The sequence below is a fragment of the Anabrus simplex genome, chromosome 5, assembly GCF_040414725.1.
Source record: "Anabrus simplex isolate iqAnaSimp1 chromosome 5, ASM4041472v1, whole genome shotgun sequence".
Taxonomy (NCBI): Eukaryota; Metazoa; Arthropoda; class Insecta; order Orthoptera; family Tettigoniidae; genus Anabrus; species Anabrus simplex.
In genome coordinates this window covers 132,624,216-132,646,595 of record NC_090269.1, presented here as the reverse complement: position 1 = coordinate 132,646,595, position 22,380 = coordinate 132,624,216, and the positions used below count along the sequence as shown (strand labels likewise).

Here is a 22,380-nt window from a genome sequence, read left to right as displayed (position 1 = left end):
ACATAGGAGTTTACCCTGGAATGTCACATTCACTGCTAATTTTGTCAAAATGACTTAGCTTCTCAGCTAAGATCATGTGCTGCTTGTTTGGAGGCAATACTCTTTTTCTTAACCTTTGTATTATGTTCTAATTATCCCTCGGGTTTGCCTCCTAGTATTTCTGTGTCACCTTTCATATGTATAGAAAATCTATGCACAATATCTGAAGTGTTTTAGACAATGATGCAAGTTTACTGTACCTCTGTGTTTGGTTTTATTTCTATATTTGTTTGTGTAGAATGGGACTAGCCCTTACTTAAATCAACATGTATCATCCGATTAGGATTTCGAGAGGTTTGAATTTAATGACAAAAATTTCTTTTAGCGCACTGTGCGTGTCTGCAGGTACCGGTATATCTTATAACACATAATTTTCCTTGTACTATGTGTCTAAAGATCTTTCAACTTTTGAGTTTCTGATTTCGTAATTATTTAAAATAAATGTTGTAATCCAAGAGCAATTACCCTCTCCGTTTTCTTTCATAGCAAAAGGCTACCATGCATTACCTCTCAGGGTTCCATGCCGCGTTCCATATTCTGTAGTTGTCATGTTTCCAAACCTGTTTGTTTACATGTTGCACTGTGATGTTTCTGTTGAATCTAAGTTTTTTAATTAAGGCTAAAGTTTTCATTCTTTATTATTATTATTTGTGTAATCAGCCAAAACACAGATATAGATATGCAGTTTCCATCTTTGGCATCTAATTTCATTGGCTTTTGTTTAGAGTCCACTTTCCTGAATTGTTTCACCAAGATAATTACATTGTGATACCAACGTATTTAATTTTACCATATTTTGAATTTTGGTGCTTGTTTGTTGCAGGTCATGTATTCTGTCTTTTCAAAAGATCTTTGAAGGCCGACATTTTCTGTGATTTCTTTCAGGATTTCAATCTGATTTTGGGCTGTTGAAATGTCTCGGGTTAAGATTGCTAGGTAGTCTGTAAATTCTAGGCAATCTATCACCAGTTTTCATCTGCCTAAAGTAGCTGGGTGGCGAATTTTGAGGACCAATTTCAGTTTGTGCCATTCTTGTATCACTTTTTCAAGAACACAGTTGTAGAGCAAAGGTGGGAGTCCACCTCCTTGTCTTACTCCCGTTTTGATTTCAAAGGTATCTTGGGATTTCCCCCATGAATTCAACCTTGGACTTCATGTCTGTCATTATCTATTTTATGACTGCAAATTTTTTTATGTCTAAAGCTTGTTCTTTCAATATTTGGAAGAGTGATTTGTGATCAACTGAACTATAGGCTTTTTGAAATCAATAAATGTACAGACCAAATTTTTGCTACAAATTCTCTGAAGTCTTAAGATTAGCATTAGGTTCAAAATTTGCTCTGGATATGATTGGCTGGATCTGAATCTTGCCTGATATTCTCTGATTTGTAGTTCTAGTAGTTCTTGTGCTCTATCAAGAAGACATTGGGATAGAATTTTGTATCCAACTGATGCCAGTGAGAGTCCTCTGTAGTTGTTTACATCTGTTCTGTCTCCCTTCTTGTGTAGTGGGTGAATTAATGCATTTCTTCAGTCTTCTGGGATTTGTTCTGTTTGCCAAATGTCTTGCATGATTTTTGTGATTTCTTTTATGGTGTTTAGGCTGCTGATTTGAGGATTTCTGCTATGATTCCATCTTCACCCGATGTTTTAAATTGTTTTCAAGTCTTTTGATCTGTCTTGAGATTTCTTCTTTATCTGGTGGTAATGAATTTGGATTAGTATTTTCATGTTCTTGTGGAGAAAATGTTTGTGTTGGTTCTGGACAGTTCAGTAATTCTTTAAAATATCTGGTGAGCTCCTCACAGTTTTCTAGGTTGTTTAATGCCAATTGTCCATTTTCTTTCTTGAAAGACTTTGCTGTTGATACCCTGTAAGCTTAGTTTAAAGTTCTTATGCAAACTTTGTGCGTTTTTTCTTTCCAAGTCTTTCTCAGTTTCAAGTAGTTGATCCTTTTCAAATTTCCTTTAGGTCTGCCTGATCAATTGAGATCTCTCCTTCCTCACTGCAAGGGATGTTTATTAGTTATTCTCTTGTCTTTTCGGTGTTCCAGTTGTTGTATGCCTTCGGTCAAGATTGGATTGCATGTTTACATTCCTCACTCCACTAAGGGTGTATCTTCCTTTTCTGCAGAGGAATTAGTGTTTGTGTTGTTGTAATCAGTTTGCTTTTGAGTTGTTGCTATTTTTTGCCTCCTTTCTCTCTAATTCTACTGTGAGAGATGGTTGGATCCTAGTTGGGTCAAATTTTGGAATTAGTGGCTTCTTTTTTATGAATCTCTGAGGTTACAACATTAGTTTGATTCTTCTCAGATAATGATCTGAGTCTATGTTTGCACCTCTTCTGACCTGAACACTCATAATTTCTCTGTGGTTGTGTAACCCTTCGAGGATAACACAACATAAAATAGTAAAATTATTAATAAATATATAAAGAACATTTAAACTTCCTGAGTTTCTAATGCATAAAATAAATGAAACACATACACCATGTTAATACTCCGAAAATAATGTAGAGATATAAATAGCAGTTTAACCAACATGACGACTAAAAGAAAGAAGATGGGAAGTGGTTGGGAATCCTGTCAGGTCCGTGGGAAGGTAGTGCGTTGCCGGGATAACAAAATTAACGGTGATCCCAATTGAACACAACATTTACTGAATTTTTTAAAAATTTGGAAAATGACATTACAAATCGAACCAATAATGAAATACAAATGAAATTAATATAGTAAATAAACAAATTTTAAGATATCAACAGTGTCAATAGTACAAGTTTCAGCTTCACGCCAACGACTTTAAAAACAACGTAAAGGAAATTTTAACAGTCATAATTTGAAGGCATGACAACGTGGATTCCTAAAGTAGTTGCGGACGAAACCAACTAAAAATTATATTTAAGAAAATGAGCTCACAATTTCGCTACAACTATCCCTTTACAACGAAAGAAGTTAAAGAAAAGATACATGTTAACATAACACCACATGCGGGTTGAGACATTAGCAAGGAAAAGAAAGCATGTTAATTATTAAAAATCCTAATTCAGAACCCGATCAAGTAGCTGCATTTTCAAAAACACTTCTGAATAAACGGGAATATGTTACGATGAAACTGGACTACTGGAGGCAATCCTAGAGGAAATTAAAATTTACACATTTATCACAAAACCAAATTAAAATTTACATATAAATTACACAAAACCAAAGATAAAGGGAATCCCTCCAAAACAAAGGGGTATGACTAGCTGCGAGGGCTAAGTCATTTGAAGCTAAAATTGGCGAATGGAAGGTACCACGGGCAAACTCCGGTGCGCAAAGAAATTTAAATAAAGAATTTACATTTAAAGGTTAAAATCCAAAACCATGAACCAAACAGTGCTCACCTCGGATGGCCGGTAGTCCCATCACAGGACAGACGGGGAAACGTCTATTCCCTTGGCTGGTCAGAAATCAAAGATGACAGAATCAAGCTTGGCCCTGGCCAAGTCGCCAGTAGCCGGGAACGGGGCAATGAGGATATAACCAATTAGCACACCCGCTGTTCTTACATTAGCCAATTAGAAGTTCCGTTATTTTAGCCAATGAGGGCACAGAAATTTTTGATGAGAAAAGATCTTTACAACTTCCAGGAACTTCCTTTCTGATGCAACCGGAAATCACTAGAAGCCTCTTACCAATACAGACACGTGCAGCTACACCCTGCCACACAAGTTATTACCTCAAATCCAGATGCTAATTACACAGTTATTTACATTACAACATTTTTACATAATAACCAAATAAATTTGGAGTAGCAGAGTAATTAAATAACCCTAAATATCTTCACATATAGAAAATAAAATGATAAGATAAATTTTACAGTATTAAATGATTTTCCACAAGTTCTTCTTCTTGGTCCTCAGTCAATTTTTCAAGGCAAAACAAATGAACATATTTTACAAAATCAAAGAGAACAAAATCCAAATGAAAACTATGACTCTTACTGATTGAGATTTCACTCTCCATTACTTTTCTTGAAGTTTCCCTAAAGTAGATAAAATGGTACACAACAATTTCCAAAATACGGCTTTCTTGTCACCATAACAGTTTGGATAAGAGAATGCTACATGGTCATTTTTGGAATTTGCTGATGAGTGTGTTCGATAATCTCCACATCATTTATTTAGATGTTTCTTCTCAAAGTGTGTTGACATGATTTTAGGGTTGAATATCCTGCAGAGTACGACTTGTCCATTTTGGTTGGTCCATTTATGTGCTGGGTATTTTCCAACTGTTTGTGTTTTCTTTCTTTGCCTAACTGTGCATTGAGTTGCCTAGTAGGATTTTGATGTGGTTTGGACAAATTTTGGATACTTTTTTTTCTAGTGTTTCCCAGTATTTGCCTACCTTTCTGCGGTCTGTTTCATTGTCCTCACTGATTGACATGTGTGCACGAATTAGTATATTTTTATTTGCACACTTACAGTGATTGTTTACAGGCTTCACATTTATTATTGAGTTCAGTATGTGTTTCTTCACTGCTTATGTCTGTTTTTCTCTCTTTCTTCCTTCCTTTCTATCTTTCTTTCTTCTAACATCTTCAACCATTGCACGGGTTATGCAAGAAAGAAGATATTGTGTGATGTTTGTACTGTGTTCATGATCAGGTTTTTATATTTATATTCTGTCTCAAGAATAAATTAAATGCTAACATGTTTAAATAGACGATGCAAAATATGACAACAATGCTCTTGACAGTGTCCATATGCCTTTTAAACAGACTGACAACCCGCATTATCACTAGGGCGGACCAAATTATAACCGCTACGGATTGCACAGCACCAAAAATAACAGTAATTGTAATAATAATAATAATAATAATAATAATAATAATAATAATAATAATAATAATAATAATAATAATAACAAAGAAAATTTAAACTTCACGAGTTTAGAGGCGTGCGGCTGTGAGCTTGCATCTGGAAGATAGTGTGTTCGAATCCCACTGTTGGCAGCCCTGAAGATCGTTTTCCATGGTTTCCCATTTTCACACCAGGCAAATGCTGGGGCTGTACTTTAATTAAGGCCACAGCCACTTCCATCCAACTCCTAGGCATTTCCTATCCCATCGTCGCCATAAGACCTGTCTGTGTCGGTGCGATGTAAAGCCAATAGCAAAAAAAAAACTTCATGAGATTTGATAAAGTAAAACGAAATACCCACACACGATAAATACATCAAAAACAACGTCGATAAATAAATACCAGGTTAACCAACATGACAACCAAAAGGAAAGGAGATTGGAACCAGGCTGGGAACCATACGAGGTCTTTGAAAGGTAGTTCGTTGCGAGGAAAAGGAGATTAACGGTGATACCTTTCTGAACACTCAAATTTACTGATTAAGGTACAAACAAATTCAAAATAACATACACTGACTGACAGAGCAAATGCAACACCAAGAAGGAGTGGTCAGAACTTTATGCCAATTGCAGGGTAGACTGACGTCACTGAGGTATGCTCATGATGTGAAATGCGCCGCTGTGCTGCGCACGTAGCGAACGATAAATGGGACACGGCGTTGGCGAATGGCCCACTTCGTACCGTGATTTCTCAGCCGACAGTCATTGCAGAACGTGTTGTCGTGTGCCACAGGACACGTGTATAGCTAAGAATGCCAGGCCGCCGTCAACGGAGGCATTTCCAGCAGACAGACGACTTTACGAGGGGTATGGTGATCGGGCTAAGAAAGGCAGGTTGGTCGCTTCATCAAATCGCAACCGATACCCATAGGGATGTGTCCACGGTGCAGCGCCTGTGGCGAAGATGGTTGGCGCAGGGACATGTGGCACGTGCGAGGGGTCCAGGCGCAGCCCGAGTAACGTCAGCACGCGAGGATCGGCGCATCCGCCGCCAGCGGTGGCAGCCCCGCACGCCACGTCAACCGCCATTCTTCAGCATGTGCAAGACACCCTGGCTGTTCCAATATCGACCAGAACAATTTCCCGTCGATTGGTTGAAGGAGGCCTGCACTCCCGGCGTCCGCTCAGAAGACTACCATTGACTCCACAGCATAGACGTGCACGCCTGGCATGGTGCCGGGCTAGAGCGACTTGGATGAGGGAATGGCGGAACGTCGTGTTCTCCGATGAGTCACGCTTCTGTTCTGTCAGTGATAGTCACCGCAGACGAATGTGGCGTCGGCGTGGAGAAAGGTCAAATCCGGCAGTAACTGTGGAGCGCCCTACCGCTAGACAACGCGGCATCATGGTTTGGGGCGCTATTGCGTATGATTCCACGTCACCTCTAGTGCGTATTCAAGGCACGTTAAATGCCCACTGCTACGTGCAGCATGTGCTGCGGCCGGTGGCACTCTCGTACCTTCAGGGGCTGCCCAATGCTCTGTTTCAGCAGGATAATGCCCGCCCACACACTGCTCGCATCTCCCAACAGGCTCTACGAGGTGTACAGATGCTTCCGTGGCCAGCGTACTCTCCGGATCTCTCACCAATCGAACACGTGTGGGATCTCATTGGACGCCGTTTGCAAACTCTGCCCCAGCCTCGTACGGACGACCAACTGTGGCAAATGGTTGACAGAGAATGGAGAACCATCCCTCAGGACACCATCCGCACTCTTATTGACTCTGTACCTCGACATGTTTCTGCGTGCATCGCCGCTTGCGGTGGTCCTACATCCTACTGAGTCGATGCCGTGCGCATTGTGTAACCTGCATATCGGTTTGAAATAAACATCAATTATTCGTCCGTGCCGTCTCTGTTTTTTCCCCAACTTTCATCCCTTTCGAACCACTCCTTCTTGGTGTTGCATTTGCTCTGTCAGTCAGTGTATTACGATGTATGTGCTAGCGCACATCCATTACAAAAAGCATTTCTACCTTGCTTCTTCTAGACACAGTATTTACAATTATTGAATTAAAGACGATGGCAGGGTAATCACATTTTTAAAAATCTGAAATCAACATGAAAGTAATAACATGAAATTAAGGAAGGGGCCAGTGGAAACATTTACTAAAGACAGATTGCAGTATACAATAAAATTTAAAGAACCAGGCGAGTTGGCCGTGCGGTTAGGGGCGTGCGGCTATGAGCTTGCATCTGGGATATAGTGTGTTCGAATCCCACTGTCGGAAGCCTTGAAGATTGTTTTCCATGATTTCCCATTTTCACACCAGGCAAATGCTGGGGCTGTGCCTTAATTAAGAACCCACTGCCGCTTCCTTCCAACTCCTAGGCCTTTCCTATTCCATCGTCGCCATAAGACCTATCTCTGTCAGTGCGACGTAAAGCCACTAGCAAAAAAAATAAATAAATAAATAAAGAATGCAGGGCCATTTAGGTTGCAGCCTTTCCTAAAACACTTCAGTAAAAGGCGCATAACCTCAAACTGTTATACGTGAAATTGATACAGAATTACTGGAGGCATCCCCAAGGAAAAACACATTACAAACTACTTAAAAGATGTTAAAATAAAGTGATATTTAGATTAGATTAGAATTTTCAAATCAAGAAAAGGGGATTACCTTCGAAAACAAAGGGGGTATGACTAGCTGTGAAGGCTAAGTCAATTGAAGTTAAAAATTGACATGGAAGATACCCCGAGTAAACTCTGGCGCACCAAAAAATTAAATTAAGAATTTACATTTAAAAGTTAAAATCCAAAACATGAACCAAACAGTGCTCACCTCGGAGGGCCGGTAGTCCCATCACAGGACAGACAGACGGAACCTCTGCTCCTTTCACTGGTCGCAAATCAAAGACGACAGAAACAAGCTTAGCCCTAGCCAAGTCACCAGAAGTCGAAAATGGGGCAATCAAGAGATCAATTAGGGCACAGGAATTACACTTGCGGCTCTTACATTCACCAATAAGAAACTCTGTTATTCTGGCCTATCACAGAGCACTTCTAGCAAAATCTTTTTGCTGAACCAGCATATTACCGGATATGAAAAAACGACTGGAAAAAAACACTTGCACGTGTCAGTACACACTGCCTCACAAGTTATTACCTTAAATGCTCCAGATGCTAATTACACAGTTATTTACATTATCAAATTTTACACAATAACCAAATTAATTTAGTGGAGTTGCAGAATAATTAAATAACCCTAAATATCTTACACACATAATTTCAAGTTACATAAACGATTTACAGAGTTCACATTCCCAAATTAAAAGACATGTTCTTGACGTACAGAAAATAAAATGATAAAAATTGTATATAGTATGACAAATTTCCAAAAGTTCTTCTTCTTTGTCCTCATCCAAAATGATAATTTTAAATATCACACTCAGTCAATTTTTCAAGGCAAAACAAAATAGATTTTACAATGTCAAAATAAAGACGATGACTTTTGTCCTTCGGTAATATTCTAACATTCTTTTTCTTGAAGCTTTAAAGTGCACAAAATGGTACACAACATCTTTCAAAATACACAAGAACCTCATTTATCTGGATTAAGTGGGACCAGAACTGATCCAGATTATAAAAAATCTGGATAATCCAGAAAAAACTAAAAAACAGATACAGTACATGTTATATAATCTAATAACACAAGTTGTACAGTAATACCTTTGTTCAATTGTACAAAAAATATAAGAACACTTTTCGTACATTTACGACTCTGTTTTGTGCACTAAAACAATCTGAGTATTTTTCTGTTTAACATTTGTATAGCGCTTACGTGCAGCACGATCACGGAGACATTTTACTAACAACAGTTCTGCCGGTGTGGTTTCAATCAAGGATTCTAAATAGTCCACCAGTTTGTCCAGCTGCATTGTTGCATCTCCACGAGTCATTGTTTCTTCTGATGGAGCGCCGGTTTAATTTTCATATTTGCCATCAGTGAATTAATAGTGCATTGCAGTCAGAAGAGCGTGGGTTCGAATCTCACCTCGGCCATCCTGGGAATGGTTTTCCACTGTTTCCCATTCCCAATTCCACCAATTCCAGGGGAAAGCCAGGACAGTACCTTTGATAGACCTAATTACTTCCAATTACTGTCCTTAACTATCCTTGCCTAAAAGTCATTCAAGAAGAGTCGACGCTGTAAAAGAAATACTGTACAAGTAAAATTAAATTTTTATAATTTTCAATCTGGATAAACCAGAGATCCGGATTAATAAGGGCCAGATAAACAAGGTTCTTTTGTACAGCTTTCTTGTCCCCATGACACAACTGACAACTCTCGTTATCACTAGGAAGGGCCAAGTTTTGGGATCAGAAACTGCTGCCTGGGTATAAGTTCACCGTCAGAAGTATAAATATACTGTACAGATGGTCAGTGATGGTGGTCATTGAGAAGGTAGTGGTGGAAGTGTAGGGGGAGAAGAGAAAAGGTGAAACAAAGTACTGATCCTTCCAAAGGTGCCCCTTTAAGTCATGTCTATCCATTAACACGTCTACTAGCTCCTCAACGGGTGATTTAAACCTCCAGCCCAGCCTTTTTAAATCCCCTCATCTCTATAGTGCACTATTTTATATTAAATGTTACTGTATGAAAACAATTGTAGGTACAATATTGAAAATTTCAAAATACCATGAGGATGATTACTAGTAGTTCTTGAGGCTATGGTACCGGGGTTTGACACTTTCCTGGATGGAGAGGAACACCACATTTTCCACAGAACCACCTGGTTTCACGCTGGACGTTGCTTTTCACGCACACTCTCTGCATCATCTAGTTGGGAAATTGTCCAATTTCATGCCTGGGAATTTATTTTTTTTTTTTTTTTTTTTTCGTGTGGCTATTACTAGCCGAGTGCAGCCCTTGTAAGGCAGACCCTCCGATGAGGGTGGGCGGCATCTGCCATGTGTAGGTAACTGCGTGTTATTGTGGTGGAGGATAGTGTTATGTGTTGTATGTGTGTTGCAGGGATGTTGGGGACAGCACGAACACCCAGCCCCCGGGCCATTGGAATTAACCAATGAAGGTTAAAATCCCCGACCCGGCCGGGAATCGAACCCGGGACCCTCTGAACCGAAGGCCAGTACGCTGACCATTCAGCCAACGAGTCGGACTGGGAATTTATGAAGCACATGCTCTGTTATTTTCCCATCAAGTCGAAATGATGGATTATTAGCCGGAGTTCGCTTAGGGGGCTGCTGACGAGCCTACTGAAGACTGAGATGGGACCAGCGACACAGAAATATTTGCAGCTTCTGATGGTTCTTCATGTTCACTGTCTTGTAAGAAGTTTCTACATATTGTCTGCATTAATGCCAGGGAAGTTATTTTTGAGTTACTGGGTTTTTGAAAAAGCCTGAATGAATTAAAAAATGTACACTGCAAAATGTAGAAAAACATTTTTTTCTGCCACTTCACTGCTTTTCACATGAATTGATACACTGCCAAATACTGGTCGGCTGTACCCACCCCGTGCATAAACTGATTATAATCAATAATGCTTACAGGTTTCATTTTTATTTTCCCAAACCTGTTCAGTACTTCAGCCATTTCTGCAGAATGGTAATTACTTTTTTTGTCCTTCCATGGACATAGCAATACTTCATTGTCCCTATTGAAAGTCATTTCTCCTGTTTTCAGCTTCTTCTGCCTTTCAACGAATTCCTTAGAAAGTCCCCTATTCTGCCTAATTGTCCCAAATACAGCCGTTTCTCATTCCCACAGTTCCTTGGCTAAGCCTACACTACTGTAAAATTTGTCCATGTACACTGTATACCCCTGACCAAGGTAGGGATCTAATAAGTCAAATATAGTGTCCCGGATGTTCATGCCACTTGCATCATAGATTTTCAACTTACATATGTAGCCTGCAGGGGATTCGCACACCAAGTCTTACCAAAATCCCATACTTGGTAATTTTTCCTGGATTGTAAACTCAGAAACGCAAGCGGCCCCTCCAAGCTAACATTCCTTCGTCAAGGGTGATTTTCCGATCCGGAGTGTACACAACTGAAAACTAGTCACTGAGCCTTTTGAGAATTGGCCTAATATTGTATAGCCTATCAGGATTCCCCTCATAACGACTGCTGTCGCTAAAGTGCAAGAATGACAATGGGCCGACTGCAGAAACGATGACCAGTTTTAAGCCTTAGACAACGTCTATCTAAACATCTAAATGGAGCACGATCTTCCATTGCATAAACAATGTTCAGCCGATGTTTAACTAGACATCACTTAAAGTTTCAATATTGGTTTGAAAATGGAGATAGAAGTATCTTTCATGCAACTCTTTCGCCTGTCGCAACCAATGAAATTCACCGATGGCGCGCCGAACGCCACTCAGCCGTTTGTCTTCCTACACTTTACTCAAATATGGCTAAGCATGAGCATGACTTGCCCACAGATAAGAGTATTGCTCTCGGTGGAAATTAAATCTCATAATATTATCGACACTAAAGTGACACACCACCGTACAGGGAAGTGTAGCTTTGACGTTGTTACAGTGAGTGTAATCTACTCATAAATACGGTAGCTTCGACGAAGGGAAGATGAAGCAATAATAATTTATAACAGTGTGTGTTGTACGGGCCATATAGATGTAGCTTGCATTCTGGAGATCGTAGGTTAGAAACGCATCATCGGCAGCCCTGAAGATTGTTTTCTGTAGTTTCCCTATTTTTACACCAGGCAAATATTAGGGCTATTATCATGGCCATGGCTCTTCTTCCCCAGTCCTCCTCTTTAAACAATAATCACCACCATCACCACCACTTGCCTTTTCCTATCGGATAGTTGCAGGAAACTTATACGATTATATATATTTTATATAAAAACAGCATACAACCTACTTTGTAGTTTTCACTATTATGTGTGTTTACTTGGCAGTAAATATAAGTGAATACCTCCCAGTTGATGTACGTGACAGCCCTCTAACGATGGGACAAGTAATTCTGATAGTGGAAGTGACCTATAATTCCAGTTGACAGTTACCGGACTGTCCCTTTGTCAGTCTCAAGGAGCAAGTCTCCTGAAAAGCGAAACCTTATTTTAAGATCTATCTCCCCATACATGTCAAATGAATTGCTGCGATTTAGCAGGGGAAGACCCACAGAGAGGCCGTCAGACTAACCTTTCTTCGAGAAATCGTTTCAACATGATAACACAATTTACATGTTTCATGGTACATAACCTCTGATTGTGATTCACTCCTCTCATTTGAGGTTAAACACTGCTCTCGGCAGTGTTTAAACATGACTGGTTGAACATCAGTTTTAGTCAGTGTCTAAGCGATAAATAATGTCACTGCAATGCGGCAGCCATATTTAGGCATTGTTTAACCGTAGACGTTGTCTAAACACAGCTTCTGTAATCGGCCCAATATGTTTTCGAACCGGGTTCGTGCCATGGTTTTCAAAAAAATCGGTGAGCTGAAAATAGTGTCCTCTGTCCAGTACTTTTTCAGATCTGGAATTATACTACTTACAAACATTAGTCCTAAACACTTTTTCACATCATTTATGTCGACCGGTTTCCACGTCTGAAAAATAGAATATTTAGTGAATGGACGCGGTGCTGCACTAATAACTTGTTCCGTGTAAAGGTTTGTTTGATGGCATATATATTCAAGGAAAACTTCATTTATAAATAAATTGATGAAGGACGTTGCTATTTTCGGTGTCAACATTTAGTCCTACCCAGCCAGTGAACTTGATTGCAGGCAGGCCATAAGACAGATGTGTATCGGTTATTTGAACGTGCTGAACATCACTTTGCCCAGAGTCTGGTATATCATCATCGGAATTGCTTTCGCTATCACTGAAATCAGGTATGAGTTCATCACCAGAATCATCGTTCAGTAGTATGACTTCAATTTCCTCACTTCGTATACTGTGTCTGCAACTCATCATCTCATCGCGACACAATAACTCACTTCAAAAGATAAGAATTTCGTGATTATTGGTCCGTATTGAACTGCGAATTACAATAATACAGTAGTTAAATATTTTATATTTAATGTCCACCTTTCTAATACAAATTATAAATGCTATTGTTTTGCTAGTTGCTTTACGTCGCACCGACACAGATAGGTCTTATGGCGACGATGGGATAGGGAAGGGCTGGGAGTGGGAAGGAAGCGGCCGTGGCCTTAATTAAGGTACAGCCCCAGCATTTGCCTGGTGTGAAAATGGGAAACCACGGAAAACCATCTTCAGGGCTGCCGACAGTGGGGTTCGAACCTACCATCTCCCGAATACTGGATACTGGCCGCACTTAAGCGACTGCAGCTATCGAGCTCGGTAAAATTATAAATGATGCACGTTTATATTAACATTCAGGGACTAGTTTCGACCTAAATAGTAGGTCATCATCAGCCATGAAGCAAATTACACAAATGTATCAAATAAAATAAACAATGTAATGACACAATGATCTTAAAAAACTGTACATACAATCAAAATATGTACATACCATATGAGAAATAAGGTAATGTTCAAGATTTTCGTTGCACTACGTTAAAGAGATCCTTTTAATAGAGGTTCCTAAAATGCTGGATTGCTGTTCTATGTTAAAAAGTTGTTTTTCATAGATATTCATAAAATGCTCAACTAATTAACCAATATTTAACTATTATTGCAATAACTCACTTCACTACACACCCTCACAAGCAGTGGCGTATGCTGGGATTAAGACATGGACTACCACTAGACTTAGGTTACCTCTTTTCGATGGTTGGTTTAGTGAACGTCAAGCCAGCCTTTTGAGCTGCAGCCAAAAACCAACAGAGAAGCTTGCTGTGTTGTGAAGGCTGCTTCACAAACTACTGCCAATGCTCAACACCTGATCAGTGGAGATGGTAACCTAAGCTTCAGAAAATGAAAGTCCGGCTTTGAGGCTAAATGGATAGAACGTTTGCCTTTGGTCCGATGGCCCCGGTTCAGTTTTCAGAATCAACCCCCTCATACTGTTAATTCCCCTTGCTTGGAGACTGGGTGTTTATGACGTCTTCACCATTCATTTTATCCCCATTAGGTCAACACCAAGCCTATACAGATGCCGTACCCCATTATTATTATTATTATTATTATTATTATTAATAATAATAATAAAAATAAAAGTGTTGAATTTTACAGCGGTCGTGCCCATCATTCACTGGTTAATTAGCTTCCTCGGGAAATCAGTGCTGGTGTCCGACCCACGATCACGGGTTCGATTCCAAACAACAAAAGAAAACACTAAACCTGAAAGATGGCATTTTATTTTAGCAGATCTACCAATAAAAATAAAACTATATTGCTCCTTTAACAGCAGTCCTGCAGTCTCTTCCTACAAGGATGTAGAAATAAACGGGAATTAAATACCAGCACTCTGTTATCTATCTCATTCAGTGAGAAGTATCGGGTGAGGAAGTACATACGATGAGTAACGCACGGTTGATAGTTAGCAGTGGCGATCTGACGGACCGAAGGCTAGCACACCTATCCTCCACCGGTCCCCGCTCCTAACCGATATCCAGCAGCAAGCCGCGTGTGGCGAGTCGAGGGGAAAGGGGCGAGAGTCTGGGCTACAATAACAGTCTCCGATGCCTTGCTCTCAGAAAGATGTGTGATGTTTTTTCTCACTGATTTCAAGTTTTGTAAATAGAACAATTTTTCATATGCTTACATTATAATGTGCTTTAGACTTCCATCATGATCAATTGAGGTTTGGGCTGCACTGATAGCCTTGGTAGCCCTCAGTATACGCCACTACTCACAAGAATACCAAGACTGGCTTAGGTCCGTGTTTATTCAAAGAAAAAAGAGAGAAAGTATTGGAATGTACCCTCTGTTCAAGTGGTCAGGGTGAGAGACTGTTCATTTATATGCCATGTATGGTTTTCAACACGAACTACGACTTTGTACGAATTTAGCGCTAAATTCAAAACGACGTTTACATCACGCGACCTTAAATGCCTTAACTCAGATACGCTCCTGCATATAGACTGCTCTTAAACACCTTACGGCATCTACAGGAGTGAATGTGTTAATTGACCATCAGCAATTGAATTTCAATCATATCCACAAGTAGAAACTGAGTAGTAGTGCTCCTCCTGCCTTAGTAACTAACATTCATTAATTACCTATCTTCTGTATTAATAAGATCCGAATTGGTTTACCGGTACTTCAAGTTAATGAACCAAAATTCACTAAGCCACAGAACAGATTTACATGATCAATTCCCAAAATAATAAGAACTCTAAATTAGGCATAATACTGAAGAGGAAAATAGAGATGTTCCAGTACCTATTCGTAAGTACTAGAAATGTAACACTTACCTTGACTAATGATGTAACCTTCATCTAAGGGTGCTACAGCTGGATCCTTGTCCAAGGAAGTTACAGTCCATCCATCTACTTCCCAACCATTTCCAACAGCCCAAGATATAAAGGGTGGGAATGCTACTCCAACTTGAGGTTCTGCAACATCCACAAATTGGATGGATAGATTTATTCATTCATTCATTCATTCATTTTTTACTTAATTGCCAGTTTAGAATGGGGTAGTAAACCTAAAAACCTTTACAGTACTTATTAAATGAAATTGACACACAAGTCTGAAATACCTAACAAACCCATCCAGAACTTATTCACCACTCTTTAACTCCTCATTATTGTACCACATATTATTGAAAGTTCCTAAATTATGTTTCCTGCTTTTAACATAAGACCAAATTATTTTACAATCATATGTACTGGTGTCTTTGACAGTCGTTACATATTTCCGACAAGCTACTTTAATATCTGCCTTAATTTTGCTTCCGAGATGTTTAAATTTCATATCACTGTATTGGGAGATGCCCTTACATTTCCCATGGAAATCTTTCTGTTTTAAGTCTCTAATAATTTATCTTGTGAACCAGAAGGGGTATTTATTAAGCCTGTGTCAATTAGACACTGGAATGTTTCTCCGCAATACCATGTACAGTTGACTGTAAGAATTATTTACTGCTGAATTTATTTCCGTGCTATTGTATAGCTCATTCCAGTCAGCGTTCCTTAATTCCGTGAACAGCTTCTCAAATTTAGCTTTCCTAAAATTAAATCTTGTTTCAATTTTAGCCTGAAATTCTCTTGAGCACGTTTTAGTGGTAAATTTAATTTTATGAAGGTTGGTGGTTATCTTCCGGTAACAGAGTGAATGTGTCCCTGGAAACATCTAATATATAACATCTAATATCTAACATATAATTGGTAAGAATTAAATCAAGGGTTTCCCCATTGGAATTTTGCACAGTGTTATGAGATGTTAGTTTGAAAAGGTTCATGACATTTTTTATCATCTGACATTGACTGTAACCATCATAAGGACTGAGGTCTGTACTTGTTATCATGGGAATGTTAAAGTCGCCTGCTATGATCATATTATTACTGTAAATTTCATAATGATCTTCCAGTCACTCTATCACTTCCTGGTATGACTCAAGATTAGAGGCGGTATACAGCACAGAAAAAAAGTTTCCCTGTAGTTCGAATTTTAACAGCAAGGCTTCTGCCCTACGTGCAAAGCCTTCGGCCCTGAGGACCTTAAATGCTTTCTTTCACTGCTATGAGCACCCAACCCCCTCTCCTCCTGCTACCTCTGTCTTGTCTGTACACTCACTATCCAGTGCTACAGACCTCACTGTCATATATACTATCATCAAGCCAGGTTTCACCTAATATACAAGTCTACATTAATAGATAATAAACTTTCATTAAACAAGTCTAATTTATCAATTCTAGCTCACCCTCTACAGTTTTTCAAGGTCCTCGGTACAATTAATAATCACTACTGGTGAACCCTGACTTTTCTGCATTTTAATAGTTCCATTTCTTATCCACAGGAAAGCATACTGTTTCTCCTTCCTCTTCTGACAGGCAGCAGCTAGAAGCTTTCTCTTCCCTTGAACCAGGCTTTCGTTCATGTACACAATGGAGTCTCCAGGGAGTCCAATATGATTCGTAGAGAGGTTCCTCTTCACCCGGCAACGTTCGACGAGTTTCTCCTTGTCGAAGCACCGCACGAATTTTACTACTATCGCTCTACGTCAGGGGTGCTCAACTTAATTTGCGGGCGGGCCGAATGGCAGATTCCTAAAGGTACCAGGGGGCACATTGTTCTCCCCACCCCAGCCCCCGACCTTCCCTAACACAAATATATCCATACACTCACATGCCCCCTTCTTCAGTCACCAACCAATTAATCAACCAAGCTCTCACACGGCTATTCGGCAACATAAACAATAACCTGAACCACAATACAAAACAAACTGAGAAGAGTAAACAATACTCTGTAACTTGGAATTTACCAATTAATGAGAGGCCTGGGCCTTCGTTTGAAGTGACAGTGTTGAAATGTCTGGAGATAGATTTGACACAGCCACCCTCAGAATGGAATGTAGGTGTTCATCGCTGATCCAGGAACGTAATTTTGATTTTATAAACTTAATTTGTGAAAATGTTTATTCACAAATGTAAGTACTCGCAAATGCACGCAAGAATTTTCTCGCAAATTTTAAGAAAGCCGGAAATTTAAGCACCCTGTAAAAGTTATCCCTTAATTGGGAACAATACTGAAGTTCAATTAATTCGATCTGTAGTTGCACAGGTGCATCACCAACATCAACTACAAATGTATTTTCAAACAAATTAATTTTCTCTGTTAATCACAGAAAGGACTTTAAATCTGGTTTCAAACTCATTCTTCAGTAGGCCAATCAACTTAATAGACCAATCATATGGCACTGAACTGTTTGAGTTCGCTTCTTGAAGCCCAGTACATCAAAAGTGTGGGAACGTGCCCTTCTCTAATTGCTGTCGAAATAATTTAAATTTATTTTGGAATGCTAACACATAACTATACACCTCATTTAAAAGCACGCCTTTCCTTTTTAATACCTTATTCAAAATATTTAAATGTTGCGTTAAATCTGTGAGTACTGCTAAATCCCACAACCAGTTTTTGTCCCCAAATTCTGTCACTTCTTTCTGTTTCATGTTCATAAATGTGCTCATTTCTTCACGAAAATGAAAGAAGCATTTCAATATATTACCACAACTAATCCAGCGTACCTCGCTATGATAAATTACATCGCTATAATCACAATCAATTTCAGCCAGAAATGACTGGAACTGCCAATGATGAGTCCATGCGATCGAGTATAATTAATCGTGGATGTCACTGTGTTCATCACTAAATTTAATACTTTTCCACACAGCACTTGTTGATGAATAATGCAGTGTAATTTAAGAGTATTTCTGTTAGTAAATTCATTTCTCACTCTTCCAATCAATCCAGTTTTTGTACCACTCATATTCCTTGTTCCATCTGTTGTTATAGCTGCCTATCCATCCCATCCTAAATCAAGATCCTTCAATGTTTCACTCAGTTGGAGAAACAAATTCTCGCCTGTTGTAACTCCATGGATGCTTCTTAAAGGTGCCAGCTCCTCAGTTATTTCACATGCTCTGTCAATCCTACGAATAAAAATTAAAATTTGTGCTGTATCACGGATGTCATTACTTTCATCCCAAGTCAACGAAAAGCACTCAAATGATTTAGATTTTTCGCATAGTTGTGAGCACAAATTAGCCACGAGTTCTTCTGTTCTTCTCACCATTGTACTCTGCAATAAGCTGACCAAGTTTATCAGTTGTTTCTTTTCAGGACACATTTCTTCTATAACAGAAAGTATACAGTTCTTCACAAACTCCCCATCAGAAAATGGTTTCCCTTTCATGGCTAATAAATGTGCAGCTTTATAAAGAGCATGGACTGCAGCTATATTTTCCTCCATCTGTTTCACGAACATAAGCTTTTGAGGGTGAGACCTTTCATTAAATCTCAAATCTTTTCCTTCCGTAATACCTCATCGTATTTATTATATACAGGTTTGTGCTTCGAATAATAATGCTACCTGATGTTGTATTCTTTAAAAACTGAGATATTTTCCTTGCATATTAGACACATTACTTCCCCACTATTCTCAATACAAAAATAGTTGGCAGTAGTCCACTTTTCTTTAAAAACACAGCACTCACTGTCCACTTTTCTATGTTTGGAAAGGGACATTTTTGTTCACAAATAAATTCAAACTATTTTGAATAACAGCACTTTGTAAGAACACTAGTTCACAGTAAAGTAGTAAACCACAATGAGCCTCTCAAAGCACTTTCGAGGTATAAACTGGCCATTTCCTGTGGATGTCCCAAGATAACTACCTATTTAATCTCCCATGGAATGCAGGAGGCCTTTCACTCTCAAGACAAGTCTGTAGCTGTAATTCCAAGAAATGAACGGATGAAGTTTAACGCTTAATTGCATTTAAGGCGGGAATAATTATGCATCTTGGAACTTATCTATAGCCCAGTCAAAGATTCATCATGTCAAGAAAAAACTGCAAATAATTCAGAGATTTTTCACCTAAATTACAATAAAGTTTTTATTATCTAGTTTTTCCCATATCTATGAAAAACATAAGATTATAAAAATTCAGCCAGGGCCACATAAAATGCCTTCGCGGACCGAGTCCGGCCCGCGGGTCGTACGTTGAACATCCCTGCTCTATGTTCTTGGCTGGGTTGTTTAGGAAGTCAGTGGCAAGCGTCAACTATCCCATCCTTAACTTCCACGTCCAGAGCTCTCCCAATCTGCTTTACAGTTTCCAGTACATTTTCATTCGGGCACTCAGGAACATCCTGTATTTCAAGGATGTTCCTTCTGGAATATTGTTCTCCTTCTACAACACGGTTCTCCAGAGCCTTATTTGGCACGCAGATTGGTATTCTCCAGTGTTTAAAGTTCGGTCTTGGCCAAACATTGAACTACCTGGGTATATATCACCCTGCTGTTTCTTCAGAAGGCTGGCATTATCGTCAAGTTTAGTATGACACACTTCTAATGAATTGCCGAGGTCTATTTCCCTCTGGTCGTGTACCTTTTTCATCTCTTTCATTTCTTCCCGAAACTTGTTAATAAGTTTGATCACATGGGTAATTGATGGAGATGTTTCTTTGCTACAGTGTCTACACAATTCATCACTCCTTCCATCGACACTGAAGCACTTCACGTGGTACCAGCTTTCACATGTTTTGCACTGTACTTTGGCTTCCTTCCCTACCTCCTTCTTACATTTTCCACACAAGCCCATGGTGACTAGGAGGTAGCTCCTTCACTTCCTTTTACAGATATCATGTTACTAACTTATCACTTTTCAATATTTACACTTCCCACCTAGTTTTGATATAGTTAGCAGTTAATGTGTTATTTTCTGCTGTCTGTCTGTCTGTTAGGTCATCAGCCCAGAGGCTGGTTGGATCCTCAAATAGCACCACCAAAGGTTATGCGGTTATAAGGAAACCGCAAAAACCTATGGCAGCACCGAAATGAGGCGTACTAGGCAAGACGAGGAGTGAGGTAGTTTGCCATTATTTGCGGTACACACTTAAAATACAGTTTTTAGGAGCTCTACCTACACATGGTTTCACTCTGCCGCTATTACTTGCGGAGAGATTTGGAACTGAATCCAGATATACACTTAAGTGAAAAATTCAGATATCTGGATTTGACATCACTACAACCACTAATGTATGTGTATCCAAACCTTGTCCCACCTACAGGGTTGGATATAAAGTGAGATTAATCTTTGTAGCGAGTTTTTACCCTTCCTGATGTCAACCTCATCAGAGGAGTAAATAAGATGAAATGAATAATGTGATATATCATAGTAGGAAAGAAGAGGGAAAACCCAATGCCAGCATATAGCCTACTCCTGATGAATAACACCTAGGGGCCTGCTCAACACTTAATATCCTCATCCAATGGACAAATCACCAGCGTTTTGCCCCCGTGTGCTAGGTTGGGCTCGTCAGTCAGCTGGAAAATTTATAATGTCCAATAATGGACCATTTATATTGGTATTATAAATTTACTCATTCAGGACAAATATTCCAGATTCCCTATGGGAATCAATATCTGGTGGCCACGCCAAGCAGGCATCAATTTTTAGTAATAAGACAAAGTCTCTCATAGCGTGCACTGGCACTGCCGGTGGCTCCAAGTAGCCTACGCAGTGGCCTCCACGGTATGCACTAGCCAGCATCTTGGTAAGTGTGCTAGGTACCAACTGATGAGCCCAACCTAGCACACGGGGGCAAAACGCTGGCAACCAGGAATGAGTTAGCTGGAAAATTTATAATGCCCAGTAACGGACCATTTATATTGGTATTATAAATTTACTCATTCAGGACAAATATTCCAGATTCCCTATGGGAATCAACATCTATATCAACATCCAGATGTATTCACAGCCTGATAGAACACACTGCACTGGACTGCACAGCAGTGGTTGCACCAGATCTAAACCACAATTCCTATCAGCCAGCCATTCACAGACGATACAGCGCAGCACAGTTTAGCCCATGTAATGAAGTCATGGGCTTGTTTTGTCCAAGATCAGTGAGGCACAGTGCGGTGCAGCACGACTGTGGCCCATGAGTAACGCTCCTGTGCTACTGTGGGAGGAAACTTCCATAAAGAGCCTCATGGAGTCACCAGTTTGGTGCTCATGATTTAGTTAGGTTAAGAAGAAAAATACAAAATCCACCCTTCAGCCTTCATAATTTTAAAAGCTCTTCTGGATGGTCAGACGATGGCGTTTCCGATGTCTTCTGTTTTCTGCTGCCGATTGGTTTCTGTTACAGTAGCTGCGATACCATGGTCCTTCTTCAAGTGATGGTGCCTATTATATGCCTGTTGACCACTAAGACCCGACGATGGAGTGGGCTGGTGTTCTTACGACTGGCAGTTAGCAATACAGCACAACATACCCACCTGTTATAAGTCAGTTCACTGTTTGAGTGAGCTGAAAGGAAACTTCGCTGGTGACCTCAGTGGGACTGAACGTGTGTGGAGGTCGTGAGCATCGGCCGCGGTCTGTGCCTTTATTAGTCAGCAACACTGGTGGTCGCCTAGTGTCTCTTCGACCTGTATGGACATTCCTGAAGTGAACGAAGTGTCAAGTGTCGGATAGGATGTGGGGTCACAACCCCCTAACGAAAAGTTAAAAAGTATTTGTTTCGAGCATTGCTCGAGTTTAAGAGGGGGGAGTATGTGGCCGTTGGTGAGCAGAAATCAGTGAAGCAACAGAAGTCCTTATTATGTATGTAATGTTATGTAAAATTTATCTTGTCATCATTTTGGATAAACAAAAACATTTAAAGAACTGAAGTGTTTATGTAAAGTAAATTATTGTATGAAGCTTTCTTATTTAAAAATTATTACATATTTAGGCATATGAAGAAATGGACTATGAAGAAGATTTATGTTCTGTTACATTTCCTGATTTAAATTGTATTTTTCTGTAAATTATAGAAAGGGATTTGGAATTTTTATACATGACTTGTGAGGCAGGGTGTG

At 39.6% G+C, this 22,380-nt stretch overlaps 1 protein-coding gene across 4 annotated transcripts in view; it reads right to left on the bottom strand.

The window, feature by feature from the left end:
- LOC136873850 (angiopoietin-1 receptor) overlaps positions 1-22,380 on the bottom strand; it is a 540,166-nt gene that overhangs the window by 402,470 nt on the left and 115,316 nt on the right. For all 4 annotated transcript variants that reach the window (XM_067147131.2, XM_067147132.2, XM_067147134.2 and 1 more), the window contains one exon: positions 15,261-15,401. In XM_067147131.2, coding sequence (XP_067003232.2) covers positions 15,261-15,401 — 141 coding nt within the window. The remainder of the gene's footprint in view (positions 1-15,260; positions 15,402-22,380) is intronic.